This window comes from Bos taurus, chromosome 9 (genome assembly GCF_002263795.3).
Source record: "Bos taurus isolate L1 Dominette 01449 registration number 42190680 breed Hereford chromosome 9, ARS-UCD2.0, whole genome shotgun sequence".
In the NCBI taxonomy this organism is placed as follows: Eukaryota; Metazoa; Chordata; class Mammalia; order Artiodactyla; family Bovidae; genus Bos; species Bos taurus.
This window is the reverse complement of record NC_037336.1, coordinates 52,878,060-52,894,074: the sequence shown is the minus strand read 5'-3', so window position 1 is coordinate 52,894,074 and position 16,015 is coordinate 52,878,060. Positions and strand designations below refer to the sequence as shown.

The window sequence follows — 16,015 nt, the reverse complement described above, 5'->3', positions numbered from 1 at the left end:
AAGCCTTCTGGCACAGACAGTAGCCACTCCTGATTGGCTAATGGTGAGGTGCTAAATGTTGATCATGTGGAGCTAAGGGGATTGCAGCCAGATCACAGGGGGGCAAGCTCGGCATTAGTGCCTTTTCACCGTTATCTCCTAGCTTGTCCAAGACGTTCCAGTTTATGCCTCTTGTCCTGATGTAACTGGTGCCCTCTTCACTCTCAAGTGTCTCAGTTTGAGCAATAATTTACATGGTGACCCTATTTATGGCAGAACTTTGTGAAATCCGCCCAGTTAGGCAGCTTTTCTGTATCAGCTTCCTGGATCCCAGTTCTGTTCATCCTATGGTTGGCCTCCCTGTGTCTTCCCCTAACTCTGCTAACCACGAACCTCCAGGAATTATTCCCTTCTTCCTTTTTCATGTCCCATAAAATTTCTCTCCTTCAAACTCCCTCAAAATTACCCTCCTATCTCCTATCCCTTTTCTTCTTTCATAGGAAACTTTAGACCCAGACAATGTTGATATTTAAACTGCACAGATGGTCAGCGCAGCACACTGGTCATTATTTTTAAAACATCCCTGATCCAGAGCTCATCAACAAAGAAGTCTCTCAGCCTGACTAAAGCAGTCTACCACAGCAGAGAAGGCCCAGATGTGTATTTTTCCAGAGGTCCACAGAAGATTCTCATGCTCAGGGCGCTGAGTAGTCCTGGCTTCACACAGCCCAGGCACCTTGCATGCCATCGCACCCAATTTTTATAGTCCCACAGAGAAACAGCGAAGGTAGTGCTGCGGTCAGGGGCACAAGGTTTTCAAAGAGTTTAAATCTGGGCTCCAACATTTGTTAGGCCATCTTTTATAGATCCCTGTACTTCAATTTTCCTTGTAAAATATAGTAACAGTACTTCTCCTCCTACCAGTGGTAAATATTGTTAATACATGTAAAGCACCTAGATCAATGCCTAGTACAGTAATTGCTTTAAAGATGCTAGCAATTATTACCTGTTTTACAACTGAGGACACTGCCAACATCACGTGGCTAGAGGTGATGCTGAGATCTACATCCAGATTTTCTGAATCTCAACTCCATGCTGTCTGTGACACCACTACTACCCAACACTCTCCTACACATGATACAAAGCAGTAATAGGCTAATCAATGATATGGGAAGGACTTTATCATGCGACACTACATAACCACAGCCATATTTACAGCCACCTATCCACAGTGTAGATCTGAATAGTGAAGATGGCTCAGAAACAGCATTACCATGATTCAGGTACAGGTACTGACCTTTATTTGGTAAAGAAAAACAGTTTTGATGATTTACTGAATTTCTAAAACACAATTTTATAGACAGAATTCTTGTTTTCTTTACAAAAAAAAAGGTTTTGAACCAAATATGGTCTAGGGATAGTTGATTCACATAATGAAACTGCATCTGAACACAGCTTAAAATCCTCCCATCTCCGTCAGTTTTTCTCTTCTCAGCGTTACAAAGGCCTCATTCCATCATCATGCTTAATTCCTCAGCACCTTCCATATTATTCCCAGGGGAAATTCTTGGGAAGATGGGGATGCCTGTCTTCCCTCAGAAAAACACTGATAACTTGAAATTTTTCTTACCACATTCTATGAGTATTCCCACAGCTCACAGAAAAAATATACCACTAGGACTTTAAAATCCTAAATTCTGGGCCTGACTATGTCATAAACTACAGAATAATCTTAAATAGGTCAGGAAACTTCCTCAGGCTTCTCATCTGAACTGCAAAAATTCAAGTCGAATTTGTTCCATCCTTTGTAGTTATTATGCATCTTCACAGTAACCTTTTGACTTAATAAAGCAGCACTATATTCATTTTATAGAGGAAACAATCTCAAAGAGGTTATGCAATCTACCCAAACTCCCAGAGGTAGTAATATTGCAGAGCTAAACTTACACAACCTTGCTGAAGACCCTAGTACTGGCTCACACTGTGCTCCTAAGTTTGTTAAATGATCGAGACAGCAATTTTCCAAGTCTTTTGCAGTGATCAAACGTTATTATTTCTACTTGTAATTTTTTATCTCTTCTTTCAGCCAGTATTTAAATCGGAAAAAAACACATGTATTTGATCACCAAATTCAATTTACCATGGTTCTTTAACTATGCTTTAAAATTATCTTGTACTTTTACATTAAGTCCACAGAAAACTTATTTTTTTTTCAGAGAGTTTCTACCACCTGCCTCTCTGAAAGCTTTTGGACTTACCTGTTTGGTTGTCAAAGCAGAGGCTGACAAAATTTTATAAACACCAATTCTTGCTTGTATTTTTTAAAAGTTATTTTATATGTAAAATTCATTCAAAACAAAATAAGTCTCCACTAGTTCTTTTTCCCTGGAACAGTAATAAAAATATATTTTCTACTGTTTTGTATCCAGTCTCCTGTCTGCCATTATTCAGGAAACATTGTTATTGGACTTCAATGTCAAGCGTCCCTTTCCTCAACAAAAAAAACTCAGTCTTAAGAGTCAGGAAAACTCTTCCTTTCACTATTCCACAGGAAGAATAAACCAGCTACCTACACTGGAATGTTAAAGAAAGGATTCAGGATATTTCCCAAGAGGCTACATGACCAATTTAAAAGCTGATGATAGATTTGCTTAAAATACAGTAATTTTTATTTACAGTAAATTTATACATGTGCTGATTAGTCATGCTGATATTACATAAGAACACAAACTAAACCAAAGTTTAACAGAGAGAAAAGTCAATCCTATCAGCCATCCTGAATATTCAAAAGAGTTCATAAATAGCAAGCTCTCACAAAGAGGTAGCTCAACACAATTGGTAATTTATATAATTAAACCTGCTACAAATGAAGAAAATAAACAGGGCATGGGGATGAGGACAGGAAAAGTCCTGTCAAGATTCTCTTCATTTTGATTCTATTGCTTTCTTGCCTTCCGGGGGGAAGATTTTGACTTCAAAAGTCACAAAATATTTGAGAAGGGAATTTACATCTTGCTGTTCTAGATGGTATTCTTCAGCTATTTTCTTAGCAGTCCATGTGTCTGGATAAAGTTTATGATTATTGAGAAGTGTCAATGCCTCTACAATGGAAATTTTGCCTTTGGGAATGTTCTTAACGTCCATCATGTCAAACTGATGGTCTTTCGGCAACCTGAACTCCTTAGGCTTCTGACGTGCTGTGGCATCCTTTACCTAGTATCAAAAGACAAAAACCAAAAAACAGGCTTTTAGGATGAGAGCAAGGATTTGACATCTACTTTCGTGCCTTGAATCTCTATTTTTCTTCTTCAAACAAGTATTACCCGTGCTTCTCCAAACTACATTTTCTCTTTAAGATGAGTCTTAGTTTGATGGTGCTTTTGCCATATCACCATTTCACAACCATAGTTCAATCATTAGGTAGAAATCAATCAAATGGATACCATCCACTCACCACATTATTTCATATATATTAAAAGAATAACAAGTTGGTTGGAAACAATAAACTGCTTTAGGAGGGCAGGAACCTGATGCTGCTCTAACAGCTTACCTGACAATCTTCATTCTTTTCCCTAGTTTTGTATTCATATTCAGTTCAGTTCAATCGCTCAGTCATGTCCAACTCTTTGCAACCCCATGGACTGCAGCACGCCAAGCCTCCCTGTCCATCACCAACTCCCAGAGTTTACTCAAATTCATGTCCATTGAGTCAGTGATGCCATCCAACCATCTCATCCTCAGTCATCCCCATCTCCCCCTGCCTTCAATCTTTCCCAGCATCAGGGTCTTTTCCAGTGAGTCAACTCTCAGCATCAGGTGTCCAAAGTACTGGAGCTTCAGCTTCAACATCAGTCTTTCCAATGAGTATTCAGGAGTGTAAGGAGATCCAACCAGTCCATTCTAAGGAGATCAGTCCTGGGTGTTCTTTGGAAGGAATGATGCTAAAGCTGAAACTCCAGTACTTTGGCCACCTCATGCAGAGCTGACTCACTGGAAAAGACTGATGCTGGGAGGGATTGAGGGCAGGAAGAAAAGGGGACGACACAGGATGAGATAGCTGGATGGCATCACCGACTCAATGGATGTGGATTTGGGTGAAATCTGGGAGTTGGTGATGGACAGGGAGGCCTGGCATGCTGCAATTCATGGGGTCGCAAAGAGTCGGACATGACTCAGGAACTGAACTGAACTGATGGGACCAGATGCCATGATCTTAGTTTTCTGAATATTGAGCCTTAAGCCAACTTTTTCACTCTCTACTTTTACTTTCATCAAGAGGCTCTTTAGTTTTTCTTCACTTTCTGCCATAGTGGTGGTTATCATCTGCTTATTTGAGGTAATTCATATTTCTCCCAGCAATCTTGATTCCAGCTTATGCTTCTTCCAGCCCAGCGTTTCTCATGATGCACTCTGCATAGAAGTTAAATAAGCAGGGTGACAATATACAGCCTTGACGTACTCCTTTTTCTATTTGGAACCAGTCTGCTGTTCCAAGTCCAGTTCTAACTGTAGCTTCCTGACCTGCACACAGATTTCTCAAGAGGCAGGTCAGGTGGTCTGGTATTCCCATCTCCTTCAGAATTTTCCACAGTTATTGTGATCCACACAGTCAAAGGTTTTGGCATAGTCAATAAAGCAGAAACAGTATTTTTCTGGAACTCTCTTGTTTTTTCGATAATCCAGCAGATGTTGGCAATTTGATCTCTGGTTCCTCTGCCTTTTCTAAATCCAGCTTGAACATCTGGAAGTTCATGGTTCACATATTGTTGAAGCCTGGCTTGGAGAATTTTGAGCATTACTTTACTAGTGTGTGAAATGAGTGCAATTGTGCAGTAGTTTGAGCATTCTTTGGCATTGCCTTTCTGTGGGATTGGAATGAAAACTGACCTTTTCCAGTCCTGTGGCCACTGCTGAGTTTTCCAAATTTGCTGGCATATTGAGTGCAGCACTTTCACAGCATCATCTTTCAGGATTTGAAACAGCTCAACTAGAATTCCATCACCTCCACAAGCTTTGTTCACAGTGATGCTTCCTAATGCCCACTGGACTTCACATTCCAGGATGTCTGGCTCTAGGTGAGTGATCACACCATCGTGATTATCTGGGTCATGAAGATCTTTTTTGTACAGTTCTTCTGTGTATTCTTGCCCCCTCTTCTTAATATCTTCTGCTTCTATTACGTCCATACCATTTCTGTCCTTTATCGAGCCCATCTTTGCATGAAATGTTCCCTTGGTATCTCTAATTTTCTTGAAGATATCTCTAGTTTTTCCCACTCTATTGTTTTCCTCTATTTCCTGGTGGCCTACAGTCCACGGGGGTCACAATGAGTCGGACCCGACTAAGTGACTTCACTTTCACTGAGGAAGGCTTTCTTATCTCTCCTTGCTATTCTTTGGAACTCTACATTCAAATGGGTATATCTTTCCTTTTCTCCTTTGCTTTTGGCTTCTCTTTTCTCAGCTATTTGTAAGGCCTCCTCAGATAGCCATTTTGCTTTTTTCCATTTCTTTTTCTTGGGGATGATCTTGCTCCCTGTCTCCTATATAATGTCACAAACCTCCATCCATAGTTCATCAGGCTCTCTATCAGATCTAGTCCCTTAAATCTATTTCTCACTTCCACTATATAATCGTTAGGGATTTGACTGAGGTCATACGTGAATGGTCTAATGATTTGCCTTACTTCCTTCCATTTAAGTGTGAATTTGGCAATAAGGAGTTCATGATCTGAACCAGTCAGCTCCCGGTCTTGTTTTTGCTGACTGTATAGAACTTCTCCATCTTTGGCTACAAAGAATATAATCAATCTGATTCATTGTTGACCATCTGCTGATGTCCATGTGTAGAGTCTTCTCTTGTGTTGTTGGAAGAGGGTGTTTGCTATGACCAGTTCATTCTCTTGGCAGAACTCTATTAGTCTTTGCCCTGCTACATTCTGTACCCCAAGGCCAAATATGCCTGTTACTTCAGGTATTTCATTGCATTCCAGTCCCCTATGATGAAGAGGACACCCTTTTTTGGTGTTAGTTCTAGAAGGAATTGTAGGTCTTCATAGAACCATTCAACTTCAGCTCCTTCAGCACTACTAGTCAGGACATAGACTTGGATTACCATGATATTGTAAATATCATCAAACCCAACAACTCTTCTTTTATGATCAGTTTCCTTCTTTTCAGTTCAGCTTTAAAAAACAGTACTTGTGATCTCATATCCAGAGGATTACATCTTAATCCAGAGGACATTTTTTAAGCAAACACTGCTGACCACTCCCACATACCCACAACTATTTTTGCTTTGGTTTCCATACCACCTCTCTCCTAGTGTTCCATCTGTCTCCGCAGTGGTTCCTTCCTTGTGGTCTATTCACTTCAGCTACCCTGTAAATGTTAGTATGCCCCCAAGTTCTGGCCCAGGCCCTCTTCTCACTCTACACATTCCCCCCAAGCAATCCCACCATCCCCTTATTATTATTATCCACACATCAATGACTCTCAAATATGGTCTCAAACCTTGACCTTTCTCCTGACTTTCAGATCCCAATTCCCAAATGACTAACTACATTTTTACTTGATAACCTATAAGTACCTCAAAGATCAACTTGTCTAAAGCTGAACTTATCCCTTTTCTCTGAAAATACAATTTTGTCCCCATATTCTCTAGCTCAGGGACCAACTCCACCCATCTCTCATAGCCCACTTCAAAACTCAGTTTCTCTTATATTTGACATTTCCCTCTCCTCACTCATTACAACCAATCAATGACCAAATCCTGCTCATGCTTCTAAGTCCCTCTCAAACCTGTTCATTCTCTCCCAGTCACTAATTACCTTTGTCCAAGCCAATGTCTCTTACGGGAACTACTGCAAAAGCCTGGTCTCCTCTTAACTGGGTAAAATGCCTTTCCCTCCCTCCCTCCCAGCCCACCCTCAAAACTGCCCTCAGAATGAAGCAGATCTAAAGTCACTCTTCCACAGGAAACTCTTCAATGACTTCCAACTGCCCTCAGGATAAAACTCAAATTCCTTAGCAAGACAAATACAACCTTCATGATTTGGCCCCTACTGACTTTCTACCCCACCCCATTTCATCGACCCAGATTCATCCCTCATACTTTCTTCTAACTGTGGGTGTGTGCATTCTCAGTTGCTCAGTTGTGTCCAGCTCTTTGCAACCCCACCAGGCTCCTCTATCCATGGGACTTCCTAGGCAAGAAAACTGAAGTGAGTTGCCACTGCCTCCCTCCTCCAGTGGATCTTCCCCACCCAGGTAATGAACCCAAGTCTCCTGCAGCTCCTGCACTGACAGATTCTTTACCATTGAGCCACCAGCTCCTAACTGTACTGAACTCTAAAGGCACCACACACTCTCCTACCTTCATATTGTAACTCTGGCCTGAAACACTCCTAACTTCTTCACTTTCCAAAAACTCAAGTTTCCCTTATCTTCCTAGTTCTGTATCTTCTTACTACCTAATATATACTTTTTTAATCCAGTTTTCCCTTCTGATTAATATTAAATACTAAAATTAACATGACACTGAAAAAAATCTGATAAATTCAACATCCTCTTTTAATTAAAAAAAAAAAAACTCTTAGCAAATTAAAAATAGAACAAAACATCCTGTAATAAAAGTATTTTTCAATCAGACCAAATCACTTTATTTTAACTAATTACAGGCACCCTATGCAAGGAAAGAACAGGACAGAATAATAGACACAGTAAGAGGAGAATTACGTATAAACACTAAAAAGAGAGAAAATTGTAATTCCATTCCAATGGTATGAGAATATCTTTAGAAAAATATAAAAGAATCAACTGAAAAACAAAGAGAAATAATAACCTAGCAAAGCAGGCATGTGCAATACAAAAATCACTTTTTTTGTGTGACATATTAGCAATAAATAGTTAAAAACTTAGGGAGAAAAGAGATCTCATAGTAACAATCTTCCCTGTACCCTTCGAAGACTCAATAAAACAAAAATGTTAATTCTCAATTAATCTATAAATTCCAATTCAATTACACTCAAAATCAAAATAGGACTTTTCAAGAACTTGTTCATATGGGGAAAAAATGTGTGGCAAGAGTCAAAGAACTTCTGAAAAGAAAGAAAGATGATCATAACAGGTATCAAGATACTTTACAAAGTTTTATTAATTAAAATAGTATAATTCTAGTGTAGACATAGAAAAATAAATAGAACTGATGAATCCGTTAACAGACTTATAAGTGTATGTATTAGCATTTTAAATGAGTGGGGAAAGGACTGGGTTATTCAATAAATTATATTTAGACAACTGACCATCCAGTTGAAAAGTTCTCCCTCACCAAAAACTTTATTTAATGCCAAATAAAGATTTTAACATAAAATATATAATCATAAAAGTACTAAGAAAATATAGAAGACTTTATGTTAGACTGTGTCCATACAATGAAAGACAAAAAGGCTAATATATTTCACAAAATTTTGAATAGCAATAGATAAAAAGTCGGACAAAAGTAAATTATTTGACATATGAGAGCCACGGCATCACTGATGTCTAAAGACATCACAAATCATTAAGAAAATTATGAACTGCCCAAAAGAAAAAGATACAAACATAAATAGGCATTTCAACCTTTTCTTCACTATCACTTGCCCATGAATGAGTTTTTTCAGATTTTTCCTAATACCTCTCCAAGAAATTTTAACACCACTGTGTATCTCCTAAGTATTATATTTACATTCCTATATCTTATACATAAGAAGTATTAAATGGTTTTTGTTCCCCAAGAGTTAATTTTAGAATGAATAAGTACATGTGAGAGAAACAATACCGAAGTATTATCCAACACCTGTCTAAATATAAAGAACACAAACATCAACCCCTATATATTTGTGTGTGTGTGTATGTGAACATCTGATAACCGAACCCTATAACTGTTGTTGTAACAAGTTACAAACCTTACTTTACATGTGCGTTTTCTCTTCCCTACTTAAAATTATACTAATAACTATTAACATATCTGTGCAGTTTATTGCCTATCTACAGAGAAAGACTTTGGAGAATTTTAGAATGAAAAGGGAATGGTCACTGGTACTTCCCTCTCCTTTAATCAAAGTCTTCTCCCTGCTTAGAAGCTTCCTGCCCCCATGAACTCATCTGGCTAACACCCAGCTGTTGTTCAGGCCACTTCCTCAGAAACCATCCCTGGTCCTTCTGTCTCAAACAGCTCCCTCTGATATGCTCAGTACCTACATTTCCTCTTTATAGACTTCGCAATTATGTACCTGTGGCTGCTCATTTGTTTAATGCCTGTGTCCCTCACAACACTATAAGCACTGTGACAGCAAGGACTAGAACTGCTGTGTTCATCACTGTACACAGAGCACTTGTGCCTGATATTTACATACAGGTTCCCACTCCCAGTTTATTCTGCCATCTCCCTGTTTTTACAAATCCTATCTGAATATTTTCTTAAAAACAAACAAACAAAAAGCCCACCAACAACACAATACTAAAAAATGTTCTGATATCAGAACATACCTCAAACCACTGAAGGAAGAGAAAATAGTATTAAAGCTCTCTCTTACTACTACTACTACTACTACGTCACTTCAGTAGTGTCTGACTCTGTGCGACCCCATAGACGGCAGCCCACCAGGCTCCCCCGTCCCTGGGATTCTCCAGGCAAGAACACTGGAGTGAGTTGCCATTTCCTTCTCCAATGCATGAAAGTGAAAAGTGAAAGTGAAGTAGCTCAGTCATGGCCAACCCTCAGCAACCCCATGGACTGCAGCCTTCCAGGCTTCTCCGTCCATGGGATTTTCCAGGCAAGAGTACTAGAGTGGGGTGCCATTGCCTTCTCCAAAAGCTCTCTCTTGGTGTCATTCAAATGTCATTCAAGTGACCAATTGTCATTTGGTAGAAATTTCCTACCAAATCCTATAAATTCTGAAATAATAGAGGTGCATTCAAATAATCCTTTCACAAGTCTGTTATTTTTTCACAAGTCTTTTAGATTTCAGCAAATACCTCTTGCTTAGACCTCTGTGCTTCAACTTTGCCAAAGCTCTGCATTCTGGTTCAGAAGCACACTGACACATGTATAAACATGCAGAGCCCTCACTCTCTTTTACTATTTGCCACACTTCTCTACGTGATTCTCCTGGAGCTCCAAGGAGTTATAATATATATTTACTTAATGAAAACACACATTACCTGCAAAGAAGACACGGGATCTTGGGAATCAACATACACGTCTTTTAGTAATGACAGCAGTTTGTCATCTTTCCTATCAATTTCTCCCTTAATTTCTGGATGGCCTAAGGAAAGAAAAAGAATGTTACAAATGTAAAGCCAAAGAAAATTTCCTATAAGATCCTAACACTTAACACAAAACAGTCACTTTTTTTCCCCAAAAACTTTAAAATTTTTATTTTGCATTGGGGTACAGCTGATTAACAATACTGTGGCAGTTTCAGTGAACAGGAAAGGGACTCAGCCATACATATACACGTATCCATTCTCCCCCAAATCCCCCTCCTATCCAGGCTGGCACGTTATACTGAGCAGAATTCCATGTGCTATACAATAGGCCGTTGTTGGTTACCCATTTTATATACAGCAGCGTGTACATGACCTTCCCAAAGTCCCTAACTATCCCTTACACGGCCCCTCCTCCCCCGGAAACCATTAAGTTCGTTTTCTAAATCTTTGAGTTGCTTTCTGTTTAAGACAGTCACTTCATTTTTTGCTTAATCAACATTCACTCGAACACAGTAGGACGTGTTTTAAATGTAACTCATAATGCTAGGTCCAGTTCGGTGTCCACTGTTCGGCGAAGACGTCTAGAAAGTTCTCCTGCATAGGATTGCTTCTGATTCTGATTCCTTGTATCATGCCGCAAAGTATTAAAGCCGGCGAGGGCGGGGTCAGCATGGGCAGACGCCGACACCTCCAAGGCTACGAAGTAGGCGGAGCCGCCGACTCCGCGGGAGCAAGGAGACAGTCTCAATGTCACCAGCCCGGTGGCGCCACCTTCCCGAGTTCGGCTGACCCAGGTGACTGCAGCTGACCCCGGTCACCCCCACCACTGCACCGAGGTCCACCACTCAACCCACACCCGGAGACCGAGCGCCGGGACCCGAGGCACCACTTACTGCTCATCTGCTCTAGCAGGAGGTTCTTGGTGGAGGGGTGCCTGGGAGCAGGGGAAGGCTTCATTCTGCTGATTTCCCGTTCCGCCCGGTTCTCTAGGTTGAAATTCCTGACTGCGCGAGCCACTGCAGCCCCCATTTCTTCACAACATGATGCCCTAAGTTACACCACACGTGGTTATACACCGGCGCGGGCGACCTCCGGGACACACCGGAGCATGCGCACGTCTGGGGGTGACCCGCACTGGAGCTTCAAAACGCGCGCTAAATGCGTGCAGTTTGCCCCCTAGCGGTCGGGAGGGCACACGCCGCGTCTCCACCCAGAATATCTCAAAGGGAGCACCTCCCTCTGGGGCGGAGACATACTCCCACCTGCGGCTGCTTCCCGCGATTTGGGGCGGGACTTAGGGCTTGGGCACACCTTGTTTTTACGCTCTGCAGCCTGGTGGAGTCCGGCGGGAAGCTTTAAAACAGTTTTCTTGCCGGGATTTCCCCCAGGTTTTCTGATTTAATCCCTCCCGAGTGAGGCCTGGCGTTGGTTCAAGTTCCCCACGTGATCCCACAGTTGCAGGCTGAGAATCAAAGTCTAAGCAAATGGACCTTGAGTTCTTTCACGGGTCGGTGCAACCAGAGGAAGCCAATATAAATGCAATTAATGGCTAAAGGAAGGTTCTAAAATAGCCCTTTCCTCCTTTTATGAAAGGAAAATAGTGAAATTTTACTCATTCTCGATGAATATTTGTTCTGTCGCTCTTTTGTTTAAATGTCGCTTATTTTCCTGTCCCGTTGCCTGTTGCGTCTGAATCTGAGCCCTGTTCTCTGTTCCCAGAATCTTTTACATCGCGCTCTCGTAACGCATTTGACGTCTCGATTTCCATTATGCTCTCCTTTTCCTTCTTTTTGTGTATTTTTAATGCTAATTTGGATAAGGCAATGGCACCCCACTCCAGTACTCTTGCCTGGAAAATCCCATGGACGGAGGAGCCTGGTAGGCTGCAATCCATGGGGTCGCTAAGAGTCGGACACGACTGAGCGACTTCACTTTCACTTTTCACTTTCATGCATTGGAGAAGGAAATGGCAGCCCACTCCAGTGTTCTTTCCTGGAGAATCCCAGGGACGGGGGAGCCCGGTGGGCTGCCGTCTATGGGGTCGCACAGAGTCGAACACGACTGAAGTGACTTAGCAATGCTAATTTGTGTTGTGTCTCTGTGCCATTAAGCATTGAGTCATTGCGTCATACCTTAGCCTATCTCTCCTTTGTTCTATACCTTTCTTACTCTTTTTAAGCCACGGAGACTTCCTTGTAATTTAGTGAAAGGAACAGCCAATAGGAAAAAAAAAACAGACAACAACAAAAACGAGCGGTGTTACATGTTTTCTTAATCTTCCTCTTTGTCTCTCTCTCCCTCCCTCCCCTTCTCTCCCTCTTGCTTCTCCGTCTGAAAGGATTACTGTGTTGCTTTTATTTAAGATTCTTCAAAAATATTGTCATTAATTCATAAAGAACCCACTAAAAAGTAGCAGAGTTTCCAAAGTTACAGTATTTTTCAGACTGTGGCTGTAAGATCTGTTTTTAGGATTCTCAGCTCTCAGCAAAATGAAGTTTAAAAGCAGTGAAATGATACAACAGTAAGTTAAGTAATGCTTTTTAAAAGAATCTCAAACTAAAGAAAGGGCTGTTTTCTTTAAAGAAAACTAATAAAATTATTGCATATAGTAATCATACCAAAAGTTCTACAAGGGACATAGCTTCCACCATTAACTATCATGAACTGTTCTTACTGGAATTGGTATTTGAAATTTGCAGAGGCTAAAACCAGTGTTCTCTGGTAGTGTTAATTGTGAAGTTATCCTGAAGGTGGCAGGCTGCTCCAAGAGTTCCATCTTTGAGACAAGCATGCCTGTAAGTGCTTTAGAGCACAGGTCTTCATATTTCTACCTATATACACCAAAACATTTTCCTTTGCCTCACACATCTATGTGTTTCAACGATTATGGTAGTAATCCCATTCACTGCCTGTTAAAAATATTTTCAAAGTGAAAAATTCATTTTCATAGAAATCCACTGTACTTCTGGCAGCATGGAAAAGTAATGTGAGACAGAATTTATAAGAAGTGTAGGGAGCTATGGGAATTACCCACATGAAAGAATTTATTGAATTTCCACATTTAAGGAGACTTTGGATTCAATACATCTGTATCAGGTGGCTCAGACAATAAAAAATCTGCCTGCAATGCAGGAGTCCCGGGTTCGATTCTTGGGTCAGGAAGATCCCCTGGAGTAGGAAATGGCAACCCACTCCAGTCTTCTGTCCTGGAGAATTCCATGTGCAGAGAAGCCTGGCTGGATACAGTCCATGGGGTCACAAAGAGTCGGATACAACTGAGAGAATCACACACAGGTACTGAGATTCAATATTTAAGGAACATCCAGTCCAGGCCAGCTGCCTTGCTGGCCCTGGAGTGTTCAAGTCCTCAAAGAGCAGGACAGAAGGCAGAGGTACTTGAGAAATACACAATTGCCTGTCATCCCTTGGGAGTCATCTAGAGATAAAACCTGAATCACAAATGCATAATTCCAGCCCTTCTTGTTAAATATGCAAATTAACATGAAGTGTGAACTCAAAACTCTCTCTGGGCTCATGTTAAGGTTGAAGTCAGGTGCCCATGGAAAGCATAACCAGGATGTTGCTCAGAATTAATCATCTCTCTGACTGCCATATGATGTATTTATATTGCTGAATATCCTAGGGTACCAATGAAGTAAACCTAGAGTCTTGCCAACACAATAGAATGTAAATTTTTTGAGGACAGTAATTATTGTCTTTGTTCACTGCTGTCTGCATCTCACTGAACAATGCTTGGTACACAGTAGGTACTAAACAAATGTCAGGTAAATATTGGTGGGTGGTGGTGGTTCAGTCACTAAGTCATGTCCAACTTTTGCAACCCCATGGACTGTAGCCCTGCCAGGCTCCTCTGTCCATGGGATTCTCCAAGCAAGAATGCTGGAGTGGGTTGCCATTTTCTTCTCCAGGGGATCTTCCCGACCCAGGGATCAAACCCAGCCTTCTGCACTGCAAGCAGATATTTTATTGCTAAGCCACCAGAGAAGCCAAGATAAATATTAAATGAACCCAAAGATGAGCAGGGGCTTCCCTGGTGGCTCAGATGGTAAAGAATACACCTGTAATGCTGGAGTCCTGTGTTCAATCCCTGGGTTGGGAAGAACCCCTGGAGGAGGGAACAGCCACCCACTCCAGTGTTCTTCCCTGGAAAATCCCCATGGACAGAGGAGCCTGGCAGGCTACAGTCCATGGGTTGCAAACAGTTGGACATGACTGAGCAACTTTCACTTCACAAAAATGAGCAGAGCCCTCGAGAGTCTAGGCCTTAGATAGGTTTCTACCTGAACACCAGCCCCTCTACCAGAAATGAGTCCTTATGAAAGTCACTCACTCTGGTTATGCTCACTTCATCTTAGAACTGGGACAATAGCAATTACCTAATGGATTTCGCACCATTTAAAAATATGAAGTGTCTGATACAGTGTCTAGCTCAGAATATGATATTGAGTATTTGCGTTGCTTTCCATTTTCCAGAGGAACAGAAAGAAGTTTGAAAAGGAGCAGATATTCTGAAGCCCTGGTCTATAGGTGAGTAAAATGAATAAAATAAATATCTGAAAGTAAAGTGACTCAAGTTCTTCCAGAATTTAATTTTAAAAAAATAGATGTTTCAGTTTCTGTTCTCTGATTAGCGTGCTCTGCATGCAGTGCTGCTGGGCCCATTAAGGTGGAAAATTGGGTGGGCGTCATTAGCTTGACACCAGGCTTTCCCTGGTATTGGCTGCAGAAAGAGTCCCTCCTTGCTTCCTTCCTTCATCCTCAATCTTTCTCTCTCTATCTAGATTTTTACTTTCCTGCACTTCTTTCTTTTGGAGGAGGAAATGGCAACCCACTCCAGTATTGTTGCCTGGGAAATCCCATGGATAGAGGTGCCTGGAGGGCTATAGTCCATGGGGTCACAAAGAGTCAGACACGAGAGAGTGTGCATGCATGCCTTTCTTTGAACATAATTCAAAGGCATTCTGTGTTCTCCAAACCCACTAAACCCACATGGACAAGTGACTCAGGATGCTCTGGAAAGTCCCCAGAGGTTTCATTGACCAAACCCCAATTACAAGTGAGCAGCATGGCAGATTTGTGGAGGAATGGCTCATCCTGGCAGAGATGTCCAGGTTCAGATGGAACTTCTCCAGGCCCTGGATTCCAGTACCAGGGGCCAAGGAATTTGTGAGTCCAGCTGAGGTCATTTACCAGATTCCCAAACTTCACCGGTTCCATTGTGATGTAGTGTTGTGCGTTTGTGAGACCTAGAATATTTCAGAAAAAAAAATCCTGAAAACCAGAAAAAACTAGGCTCTGGTAGATCCAATATTCATATTGAGAAACTCTAGGTTTCATAGATTAGAATTACCAACCAGCAATTATACCCAGATGCCTACTCTGTGGCCACCAAACTTTTGGTATTGTATTAGTTTCCTATCGCAACTAACAAATTACTGCCAAATAGTGCCTTAAACTGGAGGAGGAAATGGCAACCCACTCCAGTATTCTTGCCGAGAAAATTCCGTGGACAGAGGAGCCTGGCAGGCTACAGTCCATAGGGTCACAAAGAGTTGGACATGACTGAGCACTGCACAGCAGCAGCAGTGCCTTAAAACAGAGCAAATTATAATCTTGCTCTTCTGGAGATCAGAAGTCAGAAAGCTGGAAATGGGTTTCTGGAGACTAAAATCAAGGTATCAGCAGAGGTGTCTTCATCCTGGAGGCTCCGGAAGAGAATTCCTTTTCTGGTCTTTTTGGGCACTTCTGCTGCTGCTGCTGCTAAGT

General features: G+C 41.4%; 1 protein-coding gene across 1 annotated transcript; it reads right to left on the bottom strand.

The window, feature by feature from the left end:
• Positions 1–2,625: 2,625 nt before the first annotated feature.
• Positions 2,626–11,285, bottom strand: NDUFAF4 (NADH:ubiquinone oxidoreductase complex assembly factor 4). The gene is made up of 3 exons (NM_001083516.1): positions 11,122–11,285; positions 10,181–10,284; positions 2,626–3,192 (listed from the first exon to the last, which is right to left on the bottom strand). The coding sequence occupies exons 1-3, from the start codon at positions 11,255–11,257 to the stop codon at positions 2,905–2,907; spliced, it is 528 nt and encodes a 175-aa protein (NP_001076985.1). The 5' UTR covers positions 11,258–11,285; the 3' UTR covers positions 2,626–2,904.
• Positions 11,286–16,015: the final 4,730 nt, after the last annotated feature.

What these genes read in the sequence shown, in the direction of transcription:
- NDUFAF4 (NM_001083516.1), bottom strand. Translation starts at nt 11,257, where the DNA reads ATGGGGGCTGCAGTGGCTCGCGCAGTCAGGAATTTCAACCTAGAGAAC. An exon ending in CCTGCTAGAGCAGATGAGCA is followed by an intron (nt 10,285 to 11,121) that starts GTAAGTGGTGCC and finishes TTCTTTCCTTAG; the next exon opens with GCCATCCAGAAATTAAGGGA. An exon ending in ATCCCGTGTCTTCTTTGCAG is followed by an intron (nt 3,193 to 10,180) that starts GTAATGTGTGTT and finishes TTTTGATACTAG; the next exon opens with GTAAAGGATGCCACAGCACG.